Source organism: Aquarana catesbeiana, unplaced genomic scaffold (genome assembly GCF_042186555.1).
Source record: "Aquarana catesbeiana isolate 2022-GZ unplaced genomic scaffold, ASM4218655v1 unanchor237, whole genome shotgun sequence".
NCBI lineage: Eukaryota > Metazoa > Chordata > Amphibia > Anura > Ranidae > Aquarana > Aquarana catesbeiana.
Window position 1 is genome coordinate 1,750,869 of NW_027362665.1, and position 17,486 is coordinate 1,768,354.

Genomic DNA, 17,486 nt, shown 5'->3' on the forward strand with positions numbered 1-17,486 from the left:
CTTTCCTTATTTTAATTTGGGGGCGGGGTTCCCCTTAATATCCATACAAGACCCAAAGGGCCTGGTAATGGACTGGGGGGTACCCATGCCGTTTGTCTCACTGATTTTCATCCATATTGCCAGGACCGGACATTACATTAAACCCGCAAGCAGTTTTAAATGACTTTTATTCCTTTAAAAATGACATTTGGTGCAGGGACTGTTCTAAACACAGGAAACATGCGCCACTTTACAGGCATACTATAGACACCCCCCAGGTACGATATTTAAAGGAATATTTCACTTTTTTTTTTTTTTTACTTTAAGCATCATTAAAATCACTGCTCCTGAAAAAATGGCCTTTTTTTGCATTGATACATGTCCCCTGGGGTAGGACCCGGGTCCCCAAACCCTTTTTAGGACAATACCATGCAAATTAGCCTTTAAAATGAGCACTTTTGATTTCGAACGTTCGAGTCCCATAGACGTCAATGGGGTTCTAACGTTCGTGCGAATTTTCGGTCCGTTCGCAGGTTCTGGTGCGAACCGAACTGGGGGGTGTTCGGCAAATCCCTAGTGGGTAGTTATAATGTTCTGGTGGGTGGTTATAATGTTCTGGTGGGTGGGTATAATGTTCTGTTGGGTATAATGTTCTGGTGGGTGGGTATAATGTTCTGTTGGGTATAATGTTCTGGTGGGTGGATATAATGTTTTGGTGGGTGGGTATCATGTTCTGGTGGGAGTTGTATAATGTTCTGGTGGATGGGTATAATGTTCTGGTGGGTGGGTATAATGTTCTGGTGGGTGGGTATAATGTTCTGGTGGGTGGATATAATGTTCTGGTGGGTGGGTATAATGTTCTGGTGGGTGGGTATAATGTTCTGGTGGGTGGGTATAATGTTCTGGTGGATGGGTATAATGTTCTGGTGGGAGTTGTATAATGTTCTGGTGGATGGGTATAATGTTCTGGTGGGTGGGTATAATGTTCTGGTGGGAGTTGTATAATGTTCTGCTGGGTGGATATAATGTTCTGGTGGGTATAATGTTCTGGTGGGTGGATATAATGTTCTGGTGGGTATAATGTTCTGGTGGGTGGATATAATGTTTTGGTGGGTGGGTATCATGTTCTGGTGGGAGTTGTATAATGTTCTGGTGGATGGGTATAATGTTCTGGTGGGTGGGTATAATGTTCTGGTGGGTGGGTATAATGTTCTGGTGGGTGGATATAATGTTCTGGTGGGTGGGTATAATGTTCTGGTGGGTGGGTATAATGTTCTGGTGGGTGGGTATAATGTTCTGGTGGATGGGTATAATGTTCTGGTGGGAGTTGTATAATGTTCTGGTGGATGGGTATAATGTTCTGGTGGGTGGGTATAATGTTCTGGTGGGAGTTGTATAATGTTCTGCTGGGTGGATATAATGTTCTGGTGGGTATAATGTTCTGGTGGGTGGATATAATGTTCTGGTGGGTGGGTATAATATTCTGGTGGGTGGGTATAATGTTCTGGTGGGAGTTGTATAATGTTCTGGTGGGTGGGTATAATGTTCTGGTGGGTGTGTATAATGTTTTGGTGGGTGGATATAATGTTCTGGTGGGTGGATATAATGTTCTGGTGGGTGGGTAGAATGTTCTGGTGGGTGGGTAGAATGTTCTGGTGGGAGTTGTACAATGTTCTGGTGGGTAGGTATAATGTTCTGGTGGGTGTGTATAATGTTCTGGTGGGTGGGTAGAATGTTCTGGTGGGTGGGTATAATGTTCTGGTGGGAGTTGTATAATGTTCTGGTGGATGGGTATAATGTTCTGGTGGGAGTTGTATAATGTTCTGGTTGGTGGGTATAATGTTCTGGTGGGGGTTGTATAATGTTCTGGTGGGTGTTGTATAATGTTCTGGTGGGTGGATATAATGTTTTGGTGGGTGGGTATAATGTTCTGGTGGGTGGGTATAATATTCTGGTGAGTGGGTATAACGTTCTGGTGGGTGGGTATAATGTTCTGGTGGGAGTTGTATAATGTTCTGGTGGGTGGGTATAATGTTCTGGTGGGAGTTGTATAATGTTCTGGTGGGTGGGTATAATGTTCTGGTGGGTGTGTATAATGTTCTGGTGGGAGTTGTATAATGTTCTGGTGGGTGGGTATAATGTTCTGGTGGGTGGGTATAATATTCTGGTGAGTGGGTATAACGTTCTGGTGGGTGGGTATAATGTTCTGGTGGGAATTGTATAATATTCTGGTGGGTGTGTATAATCTTCTGGTGGGAGTTGTATAATATTCTGGTGGGTGGGTATAATGTTCTGGTGGTCAGTTATGATGTTCTGGTGGATGGGTATAATATTCTGGTGGGTATGTATAATGTTCTGGTGGGAGTTGTATAATGTTCTGGTGGGTGTGTATAATATTCTGGTGGGTGTGTATAATGTTCTGGTGGGTGTGTATAATGTTCTGGTGGGTGTGTATAATGTTCTGGTGGGTGTGTATAATATTCTGGTGGGTGGGTATAATGTTCTGGTGGGAGTTGTATAATATTCTGGTGGGTGGGTATAATGTTCTGGTGGGTGTGTATAATGTTCTGGTGGGTGTGTATAATGTTCTGGTGGGTGTGTATAATATTCTGGTGGGTGGGTATAATGTTCTGGTGGGAGTTGTATAATATTCTGGTGGGTGTGTATAATGTTCTGGTGGGTAGTACATGAATACACAACTTAGTAAGAAAAATAAAATGAAATAAAGGAAAAAATTATTCCACCATTATTTTATTCTCAGCAGGAGAAATAGATGCTAATAGGCTGCAGGAGATCTGCTGAAAAAAGGGGGGTGGGTGGCAATAAGCTGCAGGAGATCTGCTTCTCTTCAACCCCCTGCTTTTATCTTATCAGATCTCCTGCAGCCTATTAGCACCCATTTCCCCACTAAAGAATAAAATGGTGGTAGCTCCAATTTTTTATGTCACACAATATTAGTGAAATGGTTTAGGAACCACAAAATGTCAGTAAAAAACTCAGTAAAGGTAATTTTGGGGCCACAGACACAATCTGAAGTTGTGTACAAATCAATGAAACCCCCGACACTCCCAGCTGAGAACAATGAAGGAGTTTACTATTCAAATCCTCCAAGCAGTGTTCTGTCTGGGAAGGTCAGGGAGTCAATATTCTCCCAGCTGAGAACAATGAAGGAGTTTACTATTCAAATCCTCATCATCTAGTTTTCCCACTCACTATCTCCCCAGCTGGGAGAGACAAGACTTCTTATAGAGTGTCAGCTTCTCGCATCATCCAGCATCAGGAAATGGGTGATAAATACAATGACCCCTCCTCTTATATCCATAAATCCCGCCCACTTATCAGCAAAGTAAAAGATGTGACAACATCTGTGATAAATCATTGATGCATTTCACCTCATCGATAAACCATAAAGTGACATCAAAGTCCCTCCAATGTCTCCTTTATACTTCAAAAAAATGACATCACCACCAATAAATGTCTCCAACACCTCCAGAACTTCATCCTCCAAATCTCAGTATATGCTTCAGCAAACTGTGTGTAGAGGACTACAAAACACCTCCTTTCGCAAACACCAATCCCGTGCTCAGATTGTGCGCTCATCAGATCTCCAGCATTCTCTTAATAAGTGACTCCACAATAGCTTTGGAGGAACCCTGGCTGAGAAAGGATGGACTAGGCAGTAATATATTTCTATCCCCCTTGGTGGGAGTGGAGATGACCCATCTATAAGGATATACAGTACATACACACACAGCACAAGGCCGTGTTCACACTACCAGACGTTTCTCAGGACTGCAGTTCCTCTGAACTCCACAAGGTGGTGATCTCACTTCTACCCAGACAGGAAGTCTCTATGGAATACAGGAAGTGATGTCAGGTACACACAGGAAGTTCGGGGTGAGAGGTGAGTCGGGAGGAAGTAGAGAGAAGACGTTGCTGGAAGTGGCAGCAGAGGAGGTAATAAGATCTTATTTTCTATTTACACCCAGTAACCCCCCCGTCATGTCCGTCCTCTTCCTCCATAGTCACTGTGACGTCTTTTATCTCCAGCAGATGATGATACACACATATATAGTGTGGAAACCTAGATTAACCCCTTCAGGGGCAGAACATTTCCCCACTTACAGGGCCGGAACATTCTCTATTTTTGGAGATGTGTCACCTTTCCCACCGATCACCTTCTCACCTCATCAGTCTATACTAACGGGTTATATGATTTTTATTAGTGAAGTCCGAGAATTGGAGAATGCTATGACATCACACTGACCTCACAGCTCCTCCTCCCAATGTCTCTCCATCTGACACTTTTATTTTTATTTAATAGTTTTAGGATGTGGGCGGACCCTTTGCATCCTCACAAGCAAAACAGCACTGTTGTAATGACACCAGAATTCTTTTACCTGCATAGTGTGGGGGTCATGTGTGTGTAAATTATACCTCAGTCTGAAGTGAGGCTTTAATAAAATGGAGACCTGAATGGAGATGTGAGGAGGATTCTGGGAAAGTCATTTGATTTTACTATTTGTGTTCAGATCTCGAGTTTTCCTCCTGTGAAGTCTGGAGATCATATGACCATCACATTGCCTCCACCTCCCTCCCTGATAGAATAGAGAAATACAAAGAAGATTTTAGAAGTCACCAGAGAGATCATGGAGGAGAGGTGAGGAGGATTCTGGGAATTCTGGGACATTATCCAGTAACAGACAAGGGATGTGTCTGGATGGTGACTGTATCATTGTGTGTGTCAGGTTCCTATAAGGTGTCAGGATGTCACTATCTATTTCTCCATGGAGGAGTGGGAGTATTTAGAAGGACACAAGGATCTCTACAAGGACGTCATGATGGACAATCAGCCGCCCCTCACATCACCGGGTAAGAGGAGACTTTATTGTAAAGGAGAGAGCAGTACGGAGGCTCCACCTAGATCCCCCACCATCTGATAAACACATAGAAATAATGTATTCAGTCAGTGTGTGTGTTTCCTACAGATGGATCCAGTAATGGGAACCCACCAGAGAGATGTCCCCGTCCTCTGTATTCCCGGGATTCCACACAGGAAGATCACACCATCCCCCACCATCATCAGGTAGATGAATGACAATTATTGGTAGTTCTGATTTATACACAGCATGTTTGTTACAATGAATGTTTTATTATATATTCAGAGTGGAAACCTCGGGGATGATAATATTGATGTTAAAGAAGAGTATAAAGAGGAGGATGAGGAGTATGGAGAGATGGAGGAGTTTTCAGAAATACACAAGAATATGATGGAGCCACCAAATACCAGGAACCCACCAGAGAGATGTCCCCGTCCTCTGTATTCCCGGGATTCCACACAGGAAGATCACACCATCCCTCACCATCATCAGGTAGATGAGGAACAATCACTGATAGTATCATTAGGATCTGTACATTATCTGCATTGTTACCATTGATGTCATTTTTATTATATATTCAGAGTGGAAACCTGAGAGATTCTAAAGTTGAGGTTAAAGAAGAGATAAAAGAGGAGGATGATGAGGATGGGGTGATGGAGGAGTCAGAGTCTCTAAAAGAACACAAAGATCTGTACCAGGACACCATGGTGGAGTCATCCAGCTACAGAAACCCACCAGAGAGATGTCCCTGTCCTCTGTATTCCCGGGACTCCACACAGGAAGATCACACCATCCCTCACCATCATCAGGTAGATGATTGACAATTATTGGTAGTTCTGATTTATACACAGCATGTTTGTTACAATGAATGTTTTATTATATATTCAGAGTGGAGACCTCGGGGATGATAATATTGATGTTAAAGAAGAGTATAAAGAGGAGGATGAGGAGTATGGAGTGATGGAGGAGTTTTCAGAAGGACACAAGGATATGATGGAGCCACCTAATACCAGGAACCCACCAGAGAGATGTCCCCGTCCTCTGTATTCCCGGGATTCCACACAGGAAGATCACACCATCCCTCACTGTTACAAGGTTGGTGGGATGGATCATCTAGAACATGGACTCCTAGACATGATGTGTGGATTTTTTATGTGATGTCACAATAATAAATCTTATATTTTATAGATGATAATTTCTCTCATTTTCTGGCTTTAGAGTGGAGATCCAATCGATATAGAATTTGAGGTTAAATCAGAAGAAGAAGAGAGGTATGTGAGGGATGATCAGCAGTCTATGGAGGAGGATGGAATAACGGGGACATTTATAGAGGAGGACACTCCTACAGAGATCAGCACAGGTGGGTCATTAACACTAAATACATTCCTCCACCCATACTGCTCACTGATTGGTCCAGAGTAGGGCGGGGACTGGGTGATAATCTTCATTCTCTATGCTGAAAACACAATTTATGTATCTAGACTGGATTGATGGAGGTTCTCGGTTTCAACTGGCAGCAAAATGTTGATTTTCATTAAAAATCTTGCTCTACCTAGGCACCTTGGGTATGTGCTTTGGGTTTTCTGCATCATGCTAGGGTCTAGCATGATGTCTGACAGAACAATTCTCCCAGGATTACTTGCTCTGTTGTCTGCTGGCTGTGCCGGGTGGGGGGATATGTCTGTATAGTCTCAGACCCAAGTCACTGAGTGCAGTCTCAGGAGATGGGAGGCAGCGGTGTGGGACCTCTGCAACTTGTCTCATGTAAACATTTCATCTTCCACTGATTACTGAATACCAATATTATGAGTCCTGACCCTTACACTGTATAATTTATATTGTACATTACATAATTCTGATACTATATAGTTCTAACTTTTGTTTATTGTATAATAAGTTGTATATTACATAGTCCTGACTTCTTTTGCACCCATTTCCTATCAGCTGGACATTTTATATCTGATGATGTGATTGGAGGACAGACTTTTACATGTTGATAATAATGTGATAATATCCTCAAACTTTGGAACCTTAAACAGAAAGTGATAATGAGGGAGGAGTCAATAACCCAATGATGGTGGTTTTCAGGATCAGTCCAGTCTTCATCTTGGTTGTTCTCCCCCCATCCTCACTCTCTGACCTCTGGTGGGGCTCAGCCCCGCTGTTATTCATGACTAAATCATGGACTAAATAAGGAAGTGCAGGACTTCTTGTGTTGGGAAGATGGCAATGAGTGATAGAGGGGGAGGGGACACTCGTCCTATAATCCCCTCATCACTGTCACTCCTATAAATGACAGTTCTCGTTGTTTCCTCGCTCTCTGACTAAGGTCCATGAATAAAGAAATGAACTGGTAGGAGATCAGAGGACCCATTTACTAGTTACCTTGAGGGGGGAATTGTAAGATCCTCAGAGACAAAGCTGCCTGATGTGGGCGGAGTCCTGGTTTAGGGGAACCAATCTGCTCATGTCTAGTAATAATCTTTTTATTTCTATTTTAGTAGATGGACGGGAGATGAGGAAAACCTCAGAGGATTGTCTCACTTTGTCTCCAGACTGTAAAGTAGAAGATGAGGACATCACACAGTATAGTCCAGGAGAAAACCCGACTACCTCAAATGTCCATCCGGCACCACACAGTGTAGATGGACCATCGTATTCCTCTTATCCTGAGGAACCTCAGACTGTGAGGGACGGTGCCGTCCTTCCAACAGAGAAGAGCTTTTCCTGTACTGAGTGCGGGAAGTGTTTCCCTTCTAAATCCCATCTTATTGTGCATATAAGATCTCACACAGGAGAGAAGCCGTATTCCTGTCCTGAGTGTGGGAAATGTTTTTCACAGAAGTCCAATCTTGACACATATCAGAGATCTCATGCGGGGGAGAAGCCATATTCCTGTCCTGAGTGTGGGAAATGTTTTTCAGACAAGTCCAATATTTACAGACATCAGAGATCTCACACAGGGGAGAAGCCGTATTCCTGTCCTGAGTGCGGAAAATGCTTTGTACTAAAGTCACAGCTTTCCACACATCAGAGTTCTCATAATGGGAATAGTCCAGGGGAAAACCCGGCTACCTCAAATGTCCATCCTGCACCACACAGTGTAGATGGAACATCATATTCCTCTTATCCTGAGGAACCTCAGACTGTGAGGGACGGTGCCGTCCTTCCAACAGAGAAGAGCTTTTCCTGTACTGGGTGCGGGAAGTGTTTCCATTCAAAATCCAATCTTAATGTGCATAAAAGATCTCACACAGGGGAGAATCCATATTCCTGTCCTGAGTGCGGGAAATGTTTTTCAAGGAAATCCAGGCTTTCCATACATCAGAGATCTCACACAGGGGAGAAGCCATATTCTTGTCCTGAGTGCGGGAAATGTTTTTTTATACAAGTCCTATCTTAATGCACATCAGAGGTCTCACACAGGAGAGAAGCCGTATTCCTGTCCTGAGTGCGGGAAATGTTTTTCAGATAATTCCCGCCTTAACAAACATCAGAGATCTCACACAGGAGAGAAGCTGTATTCCTGTCCTGAGTGCGGGAAATGTGTTTCAGATAAGTCCAGCCTTAACAAACATCAGAGATCTCACACAGGAGAGAAGCCGTATTCTTGTCCTGAGTGCGGGAAATGTTTTTCACAGAAGCCCCATCTTTACACACATCAGAGATCTCACACAGGGGAGAAGCCATATTCCTGTCCTGAGTGCGGGAAATGTTTTTCACGGATGTCTGTTCTTTACAAACATCAGAGATCCCACACAGGAGAGAAACCTTATGTATGTCCTGAGTGTGGGAAATGTTTTTCAAGGAAGTCGCTTCTTTACAGACATGAGAGATCTCACACCGGAGAGAAGCCGTATTCCTGTCCTGAGTGTGGGAAATGTTTTTCAGACAAGTCCTATCTTAACACACATCAGAAATTTCACATAGGGAAGAAGCCACTTTCCTGTCCTGAGTGAGGGAAATGTTCCTCACTGAAGTCCTGTCTTCCTGTACATCAGGGATCCCACACAACCCTCGAGGTGTATTAGTGCCTTGAGTGTGGGAAATGTCTTCTATATGAATGTTGCTGGACATCACAGCTCTCATGTGGGGAAGAAGCACACCCTGATATACACCTCAGATATACTCCATGGCTGATCTTCATCATGTAAGAAACAGTTGATAAGGAGATCAGAGATCACCAAAGACATGGATGAAGTGTTGTACCGTGTTGGTCATTAATAGCGGTAGAAAAATAAAAATGGAGTCAATACCTTTCATTGGCTGAGTACATTTTGTGGTGTAAGATTTCACAAACTGTTGAATCAATGTAATCGGCGTTCATCAAGCTGTGATGAGTTTTGCCCATATTTTATTTCCTATGATGATTGGCTCCACCTAGTGGCCATAATGTTGTATTGCACTATTTTTACCTATGGAGGTATTTCAGAAAAAATACTACATTATGGGCACTAGGTGGCGGTGACAATTGTAAAAAAACAATTTGTTAATTATCCTCTTCAGCTCCAGAAGGTTTTACCCCCTTCATGACCAAAGAATTTATTGTTATTCAGCACTGCACTACTTTAGCTGGTGAGATATAGTTGGACCATTAACGGATCTTTTTAATCAATCACTTCTAACAGAAGAAGTTCCCCATGATTGGCGGACACCTAATATCGTAGCTATCCACAAGAAGGGCAGCGAGGTAGAGTCTGGCAATTACAAGCCAGTGAGTTTAACATCTGTTGTAGTCAGGGGTGGGCAGGAGAAGTGTCTGCCCTGGGTGCATTTTTACACTGCAGGGATGAGGGTGCCACCATTCTGACTATGTGGCTGACAGGAGTAGTGACAGCGGCATCAACACTCCTGTCAGTCAAGTGCTGGGAGTAGCAGGGAGAGCAGTAGAGATCCAGGAGGCTGTGCTCTCTCTCTACCACTGCTGGCTTCTGAATACAGGAGGGGAAATCACAGGAATACAAGAGCTGTACTGGAAGGAGGGGTGAGCACAGCCGCCACAGTCTAGTGCTGGAGCATGAGAGGAGGAGAGAGACTAGAAGGGGTGGGGCGGAGTTCTCTCTCCCTTTAGCTCCTCCCTCCTGTCAGTGTCTGTACACAGCTGCCAGCTTCTATTTACATGAGAGATCGGGTCTGTGTGGCATTTGCTTACTCCCCCCACCTACATCCTTCTGTTGTTTTACCCCCGGCCCCACCCACCATTTCCGCACCGGCAGCAGAATTTGCAGCGAATTCCCAATCTATTATTATTATTATTGTACAGGATTTTATAGCGCCAGCAGTTTGTGCAGCCCTTTACAATATAAAGGGCAATAATACAAGAGGGTTAGGAGGGCCCTGCTCCTGGGAGCTTACAATCCAATAGGGAGGGGCTGGTGAAACAAAAGGTAGTTACTGTGAGGGATGAACTGATGAGAGAAGTAGAGGATTTGGTTGTGAGGTGGAGGCAGGATAGGCCTCCCTGAACAGATACATTTTCAGGGATTGTCTAAAAGTGGACAGAGTAGGAGATATCCGGACAGATTTGGGTAGTGAGTTCCAGGGGATGGGAGAGGCTCTGGAGATACGTATGGGAGGAGGAGACAAGGGAGCTAGCGACAAGGAGGTCTTGGAAGGAGAGGACAGCACAGTTTGGGTGATATTTGGAGATTTAGCTCCGGGAAGAGTTGTAAATGGCTTTGCATGTTATTGTTAGTGTATTGAATTATATTTGCTGGGCAATGGGAAGCCAGTAGACAGATTACCAGAGAGGGGTGGAGGATACTGAATGAAGGCCAGTAGACAGATTACCAGAGAGGGGTGGAGGATACTGAATGAAGGCTAGTGGAGGGATTGGCAGAGAGGGTTGAAGGATACTGAATGAAGGCCAGTGGAGGGATTGGTAGAGAGGGGTGGAGGATACAGAATGAAGGCCAGTGGAGGGATTGGCAGAGAGGGGTAGAGGATACTGAATGAAGGCCAGTGGAGGGATTGGGAGAGAGGGGTGGAGGACACTGAATGAAGGCCAGTGGAGGGATTGGCAGAGAGGGGTGAAGGATATTGAATGAAGGCCAGTGGAGGGATTGGCAGAGAGGGGTAGAGGATACTGAATGGAGGCCAGTGGAGGGATTGGCAGAGAGGGGTGGAGGACACTGAATGAAGGCCAGTGGAGGGATTGGCAGAGAGGGGTGGAGGACACTGAATGAAGGCCAGTGGAGAGATTGGCAGAGGGGGGGGGGGGACACTGAATGAAGGCCAGTAGACAGATTACCAGAGAGGGGTGGAGGATACTGAATGAAGGCTAGTGGAGGGATTGGCAGAGAGGGTTGAAGGATACTGAATGAAGGCCAGTGGAGGGATTGGTAGAGAGGGGTGGAGGATACAGAATGAAGGCCAGTGGAGGGATTGGCAGAGAGGGGTAGAGGATACTGAATGAAGGCCAGTGGAGGGATTGGGAGAGAGGGGTGGAGGACACTGAATGAAGGCCAGTGGAGGGATTGGCAGAGAGGGGTGAAGGATATTGAATGAAGGCCAGTGGAGGGATTGGCAGAGAGGGGTGAAGGATATTGAATGAAGCCCAGTGGAGGGATTGGCAGAGAGAGGGGTGAAGGATATTGAATGAAGGCCAGTGGAGGGATTGGCAGAGAGGGGTAGAGGATACTGAATGGAGGCCAGTGGAGGGATTGGCAGAGAGGGGTGGAGGACACTGAATGAAGGCCAGTGGAGAGATTGGCAGAGGGGGGGGGGACACTGAATGAAGGCCAGTGGAGGGATTGGTAGAGAGGGGTGGAGGATACTGAATGAAGGCCAGTGGAGGGATTGGCAGAGAGGGGTGGCAGACACTGAATGAAGGCCAGTGGAGAGATTGGCAGAGAAGGGTGGAGGACACTGATTGGAGGCCAGTGGAGGGATTGGCAGAGAGGGGTGGAGGACACTGAATGAAGGCCAGTGGAGAGATTGGCAGAGGGGGGGGGGACACTGAATGAAGGCCAGTGGAGGGATTGGTAGAGAGGGGTGGAGGATACTGAATGAAGGCCAGTGGAGGGATTGGTAGAGAGGGGTGGAGGATACTGAATGAAGGCCAGTGGAGGGAGTGGCAGAGAGGGGTGGAGGACACTGAATGAAGGCCAGTGGAGGGATTGGTAGAGAGGGGTGGCGGACACTGAATGAAGGCCAGTGGAGAGATTGGCACAGAGGGGTGGAGGACACTGAATGGAGGCCAGTGGAGGGATTGGCAGAGAGGGGTGGAGGACACTGAATGAAGGCCAGTGGAGAGATTGGCAGAGAGGGGTGGAGGACACTGAATGAAGGCCAGTGGAGGGATTGGTAGAGAGGGGTGGAGGACACTGAATGAAGGCCAGTGGAGGGATTGGTAGAGAGGGGTGGAGGACACTGAATGGAGACCAGTGGAGGGATTGGTAGAGAGGGGTGGAGGACACGGAATGGAGACCAGTGGAGGGATTGGTAGAGAGGGGTGGAGGACACTGAATGGAGCCCAGTGGAGGGATTGGTAGAGAGGGGTGGAAGATACTGAATGAAGGCCAGTGGAGGGATTGGTAGAGAGTGGTGGAGGACACTGAATGAAGGCCAGTGGAGGGATTGGTAGAGAGGGGTGGAAGATACTGAATGAAGGCCAGTGGAGGGATTGGTAGAGAGTGGTGGAGGACACTGAATGAAGGCCAGTGGAGGGAGTGGCAGAGAGGAGTGGTGGACACTGAACGGTTGGTAAGGTGGATGAGTCTGGCATTCATGATAGACTGAAGAGGGGATAGCTTGCGGAGAGGTAGGCCAATTAGAAGGGAGTTACAATAGTCAAAATGTATTCTCAGCATTTCCTTGGTAAAAATAATCAAAATCAGTGTATTTAGTTAATATTTAGTCTGTGTGAAAGTTATAGAGTCTACAAACTATGGGATGTATATTTATAAATAAATCAATCCAGATGTCATGACGGCTGATCTCATTTCTTGAGGCCCTAAAAATGCCAGGACAGTACAAATACCCCCAAATGACCCCTTTTTGGAGAGTAGACAGTCCAAGGTATTTAGCAAAAGGCATGTCATTTTTTGTCATAAATAAATATGAAGAAAACTATTTTTTTTTGTTTACTTTTTTTTAAATTACTGTCACCAGAGCAGTACAACGTGATAATACTGGTGTGGTGGTGATCCTGATATTGACTTGTGGCAGTATTGAATATATATATATATATATATATATATATATATATATATATATATATATATATATATATATATAATAAATTATTATTTTTTTTTTTTACATTTTTGTTTACATGGTGACACATGCCGTGATAACATATTGACCCTGTTCTACTCTGGGGAGGTGATCAGGTTTTTATTTTAATGATCACCGTTATAAGCAACCATTTTTTTTAATGAATGATACTAGGTGTACTACTGTGATAGCAGTGATTGGTCACAGCTATCACATGGTACAGATGTGATAGGCCCTGTCTGTACCATGTGATCACTGTGACCAACCACAGAGATATTCACAATAGTACACAATAAATGGCACTGAATGAAAGTCATTCACTGAGTATTGTACAATTGTCATGTGATCGCTGTGATTGGTCACAACGATCACATGGTACTGGGGCCAGCCCGGTACAATAATCTGTCATTCGGTGGAGCTGCAGCATGGCTACTAGACTTTGAGGACTTCATATGATGTCCACCCAGGATGGGAGAGCTCCCACTCGGCCATCATTCTGCTATAGGCCTGACGGGAAGCAGTTAATCCCAATCTAATTCTCCCTGGAGGCCTGGGGACACGGTACAAGTTTTATATATAATGTGTGGACATTTCTACCAATGATAAATGACAGGCTAAATCCACCTGAAGACTTTCTCCACACCTGGAGTGTGCCGAGTTCTTGGATAACGTCTACACAGTGTTTACAGATTGTCTTTATCACCCCAACGAGCTCCAGTTCATGGATGTAATCATTATGTTTGGATGATCTCACCAGTCAGGAGACTTTCCTGTCATCCTACATGATCCCTTCTGAGGATTCTTCTATCCTTCCAAACAAATGTATGAAATCCTCGATGAGTCCTCCTTCTATGTGATCTAGAAGATCTGGAATCACAATGTCTTTATGGATGAAGTGGATGACCCAGTTTATAAATGATTTATTGCTTTACAGCTTTTTTCACTCCAGGATTAATTATTTTATATATATATATAAGCATTCAAGGAATTGCTATTACTTTGAGAGATCTCCACCACCATTCCTATGTGAACATGACATTCTTGCAATTTATGTTTAACATCTTCATTATGAGTTTATCTATCTATCTATCTATCTATCTATCTATCTATCTATCTATCTATCTATCTATCTATCTATCTATCTATCTATATATATAGATATATCTATATCTATAGATATATATATATGCATTTGGATGTATTTTTGCATTTTCTTCATCAAAAGGATCATTTTTGGGGGGTATCTGTTTTATTAGCTATACATTTGTTGTTAACTTGTGTTCTGTATCTTTAAGACGTTTCTGTATGTAAAAATATCTTTGTTAAACAATTGGTTGCATAAGAACTGTATCTATTTTTTTCTTACTTTTTTGTGTTATATTTGAACTTCTGTGGTAGCCCTGTAAGGTATTTTACAGGAGTGGTTACTATGAGACATTTCTTGGGGCTGCAGCTCCTCTGAATTCCACAAGGTGGTGATCTCAATCATATCCAGACAGGAAGTTTCTATAAAAATACAGACAGGAAGTGATGTCAGATACAGACAGGAAGTGATGTCAGATACAGACAGGAAGTGATGTCAGGTACAGACAGGAAGTGATATAGAACAAAGACAAGAAGTTCCATGTGGAAGGAAATAGAAGACATTACTGGAAGTGGCAGTAGAGGAGGTAATAAGATCTTATTTTCTATTTACACCCAGTAACCCCCCGTCATGTCCGTCCTCTTCCTCCATAGTCACTGTGATGTCTTTTATCTCCAGCAGATGATGATACACACATATATAGTGTGGAAATGTAGAATAACCCCGTATATTACAATGAGGGAATTTCTGGTCTGTACCACGAGGGGAGTTATTGATGTCAGTAAATGTCGGGTCCAGACATTGTATGTGGGGGGAATGAAATGATAATTAAAGGTTGGGATTAGGGAAGATTTCTGTAAGATTTTACACAGGAATGATCAGCGCCCCTCCAGAGACACTATGATGAGTCTCACAATAGGGGTCTGAAAGGGACTGGATTTTGGGGGGATGAGATCCTGAACTCGGAGTGTGGGGGAGGGGGCAGCAATTTTATCAATAAGACGTCCATATGGAAATGGATTTTTCAGTTCAGTACAATTACTCCGGCTGGACTGAATACTGATATTGAGCTGTTTGCTTTTGAATAATATGTTTTATACATTTTTAATTGTATTTTATATCATTTTAAAAGTTATTGATTATCATAAATGAAGTTTTGTATGAATTTAGTGATATATGATGATATAGGAGATTTTCGGGGCTATAACTGGTTAAGGAATCTGGGTGGGGTAGGAGAGCTTTTTAGGACCTCTTCACTAACCAATAGCCCTCCTGAACAAAGACGGTGTTTTCCAATCGGAACACGTTGGAGGTCACCAGGTTAGGAGAGGCGCCCTCATCCCACCCTTTGTCATCACTTGGGAACTTCAATAGCTGTATTGTGCCATGTTTGGGGTCACAGAGAATAAAGCTCCTCGCTGGGCGCTGCAGGAAGTGATCGGTGGGGGTGAGCCCGATGCTTGCAATCGGTGGGGGTGAGCCCTGTGCGTGCAATCGGTGGGGGTGAGCCCTGTGCGTGCAATCTGTGGGGGTGAGCCCTGTGCGTGCAATCGGAGGGGGTGAGCCCTGTGCGTGCAATCGGTGGGGGATGAGCCCTGTGCGTGCAATCTGTGGGGGTGAGCCCTGTGCGTGCAATCGGAGGGGGTGAGCCCTGTGCGTGCAATCTGTGGGGGTGAGCCCTGTGCGTGCAATCGGAGGGGGTGAGCCCTGTGCGTGCAATCGGTGGGGGATGAGCCCTGTGCGTGCAATCGGTGGGGGATGAGCCCTGTGCGTGCAATCGGAGGGGGTGAGCCCTGTGCGTGCAATCGGTGGGGGTGAGCCCTGTGCGTGCAATCGGTGGGGGTGAGTCCTGTGCGTGCAATCGGAGGGGGTGAGCCCTGTGCGTGCAATCGGTGGGGGATGAGCCCTGTGCGTGGAATCGGTGGGGGATGAGCCCTGTGCGTGGAATCGGTGGGGGTGAGCCCTGTGCGTGGAATCGGTGGGGGTGAGCCCTGTGCGTGCAATCGGTGGGGGTGAGCCCTGTGCGTGCAATCGGAGGGGGTGAGCAGGGCTGGTGCAAAGATTTTTGACATGCTAGGCAAAACCTAATTTTGCTGCCCCCCCCACCCCCAAATTGGCTCCGATTCTCACTGAGATTTTTGCAGCACCTCTCCACCTTTTTCTTCAGTTGTGGTCCACAGGCCCGCTCCTGGACCAGGGATCAACCGATATCGTTTTTTCGGTACCGATTATTCCGCCACCTCTTCTCTTCTGTGGATAACCAATATTTTTTGACAATTTGTACAATATAAAAGAATTGACTTTACAGTATGTAAAAAAATAAAAAATAATAAATTTGAAATGTTTACATTTAAATTTTTTTTTTGTTTTTTTATCACTGTTATTGCTGTCACAATGTAAACATCCCTTGTAACAGTAATAGGCATGTGACAGGTACTCTTTATGGAGAGATCGGGGGGCTATAAGACCCCAAGCCCCTCCTCTGGGGTTCAACGCACTTCAAAGTATTCAAAACATCAAGATCTGCATATTTTATGCTTTATTTTTTAAAACTGGCGCCTTTAAGATGCCAGTAATCCGGGAAGTGATGTCATGAAATTGTTTCCAGATTACTAGATCCGAGACACGAGTGAAGCATCGGCTTTGTTCTGGTCTTCGGCCATCCGGCGGATGTGGCGGCTGGTTGCTCGGGCCTCCCGGTGGGACGGAAGAGCACAGGGCGAGCGGTGGAAGGCGGACGGAGGAGGGGAATGTCCCCTCCCACTGCTTGTAATAACAACTGAGCAGCATCGGTCGTTATTACAATAAAGCCGACCGTCCGCTCTAAAGAACAGTACGGGGGGGGGGGGGGGATGCCTGCAGCTGCATCACCCGGTAAAACCCCTTGAAGCAATATCGGTAATATCGGTCAGTTTTTTGTAGATACTTCTAAAAGGAATGAATATCGGCCGCACCGATAATCGGTTGATCCCTACTCTTCACCCGGCCTGAATACAAATAGTGGTGGCACCGGCTCACATCAGTTCCTCTCTGTACCCCCCCACATCAGTTCCTCTCTGTACCCCCCACATCAGTTCCTCTCTGTACCCCCCCCCACATCAGTTCCTCTCTGTACCCCCCACATCAGTTCCTCTCTGTACCCCCCACATCAGTTCCTCTCTGTACCCCCCCCCACATCAGTTCCTCTCTGTACCCCCCACATCAGTTCCTCTCTGTACCCCCCACACATCAGTTCATCTCTGTACCCCCCCACACATCAGTTCCTCTCTGTACCCCCCACACATCAGTTCATCTCTGTACCCCCCCACACATCAGTTCCTCTCTGT

The 17,486-nt window shown here is 45.2% G+C and overlaps 1 protein-coding gene and 1 pseudogene across 1 annotated transcript in view; both read left to right on the forward strand.

Moving 5' to 3' along the window:
- Window positions 1-3,845: 3,845 nt before the first annotated feature.
- The window catches only part of LOC141122063 (uncharacterized), a 309,667-nt pseudogene continuing 296,026 nt past the window's right edge, over window positions 3,846-17,486 (forward strand).
- The window catches only part of LOC141122054 (uncharacterized), a 61,344-nt gene continuing 51,189 nt past the window's right edge, over window positions 7,332-17,486 (forward strand). Inside the window, 2 exon segments of the mRNA XM_073611849.1 lie at window positions 7,332-8,244; window positions 8,246-8,814. Coding sequence (XP_073467950.1) covers window positions 7,375-8,244; window positions 8,246-8,814 — 1,439 coding nt within the window. The 5' untranslated portion in view covers window positions 7,332-7,374.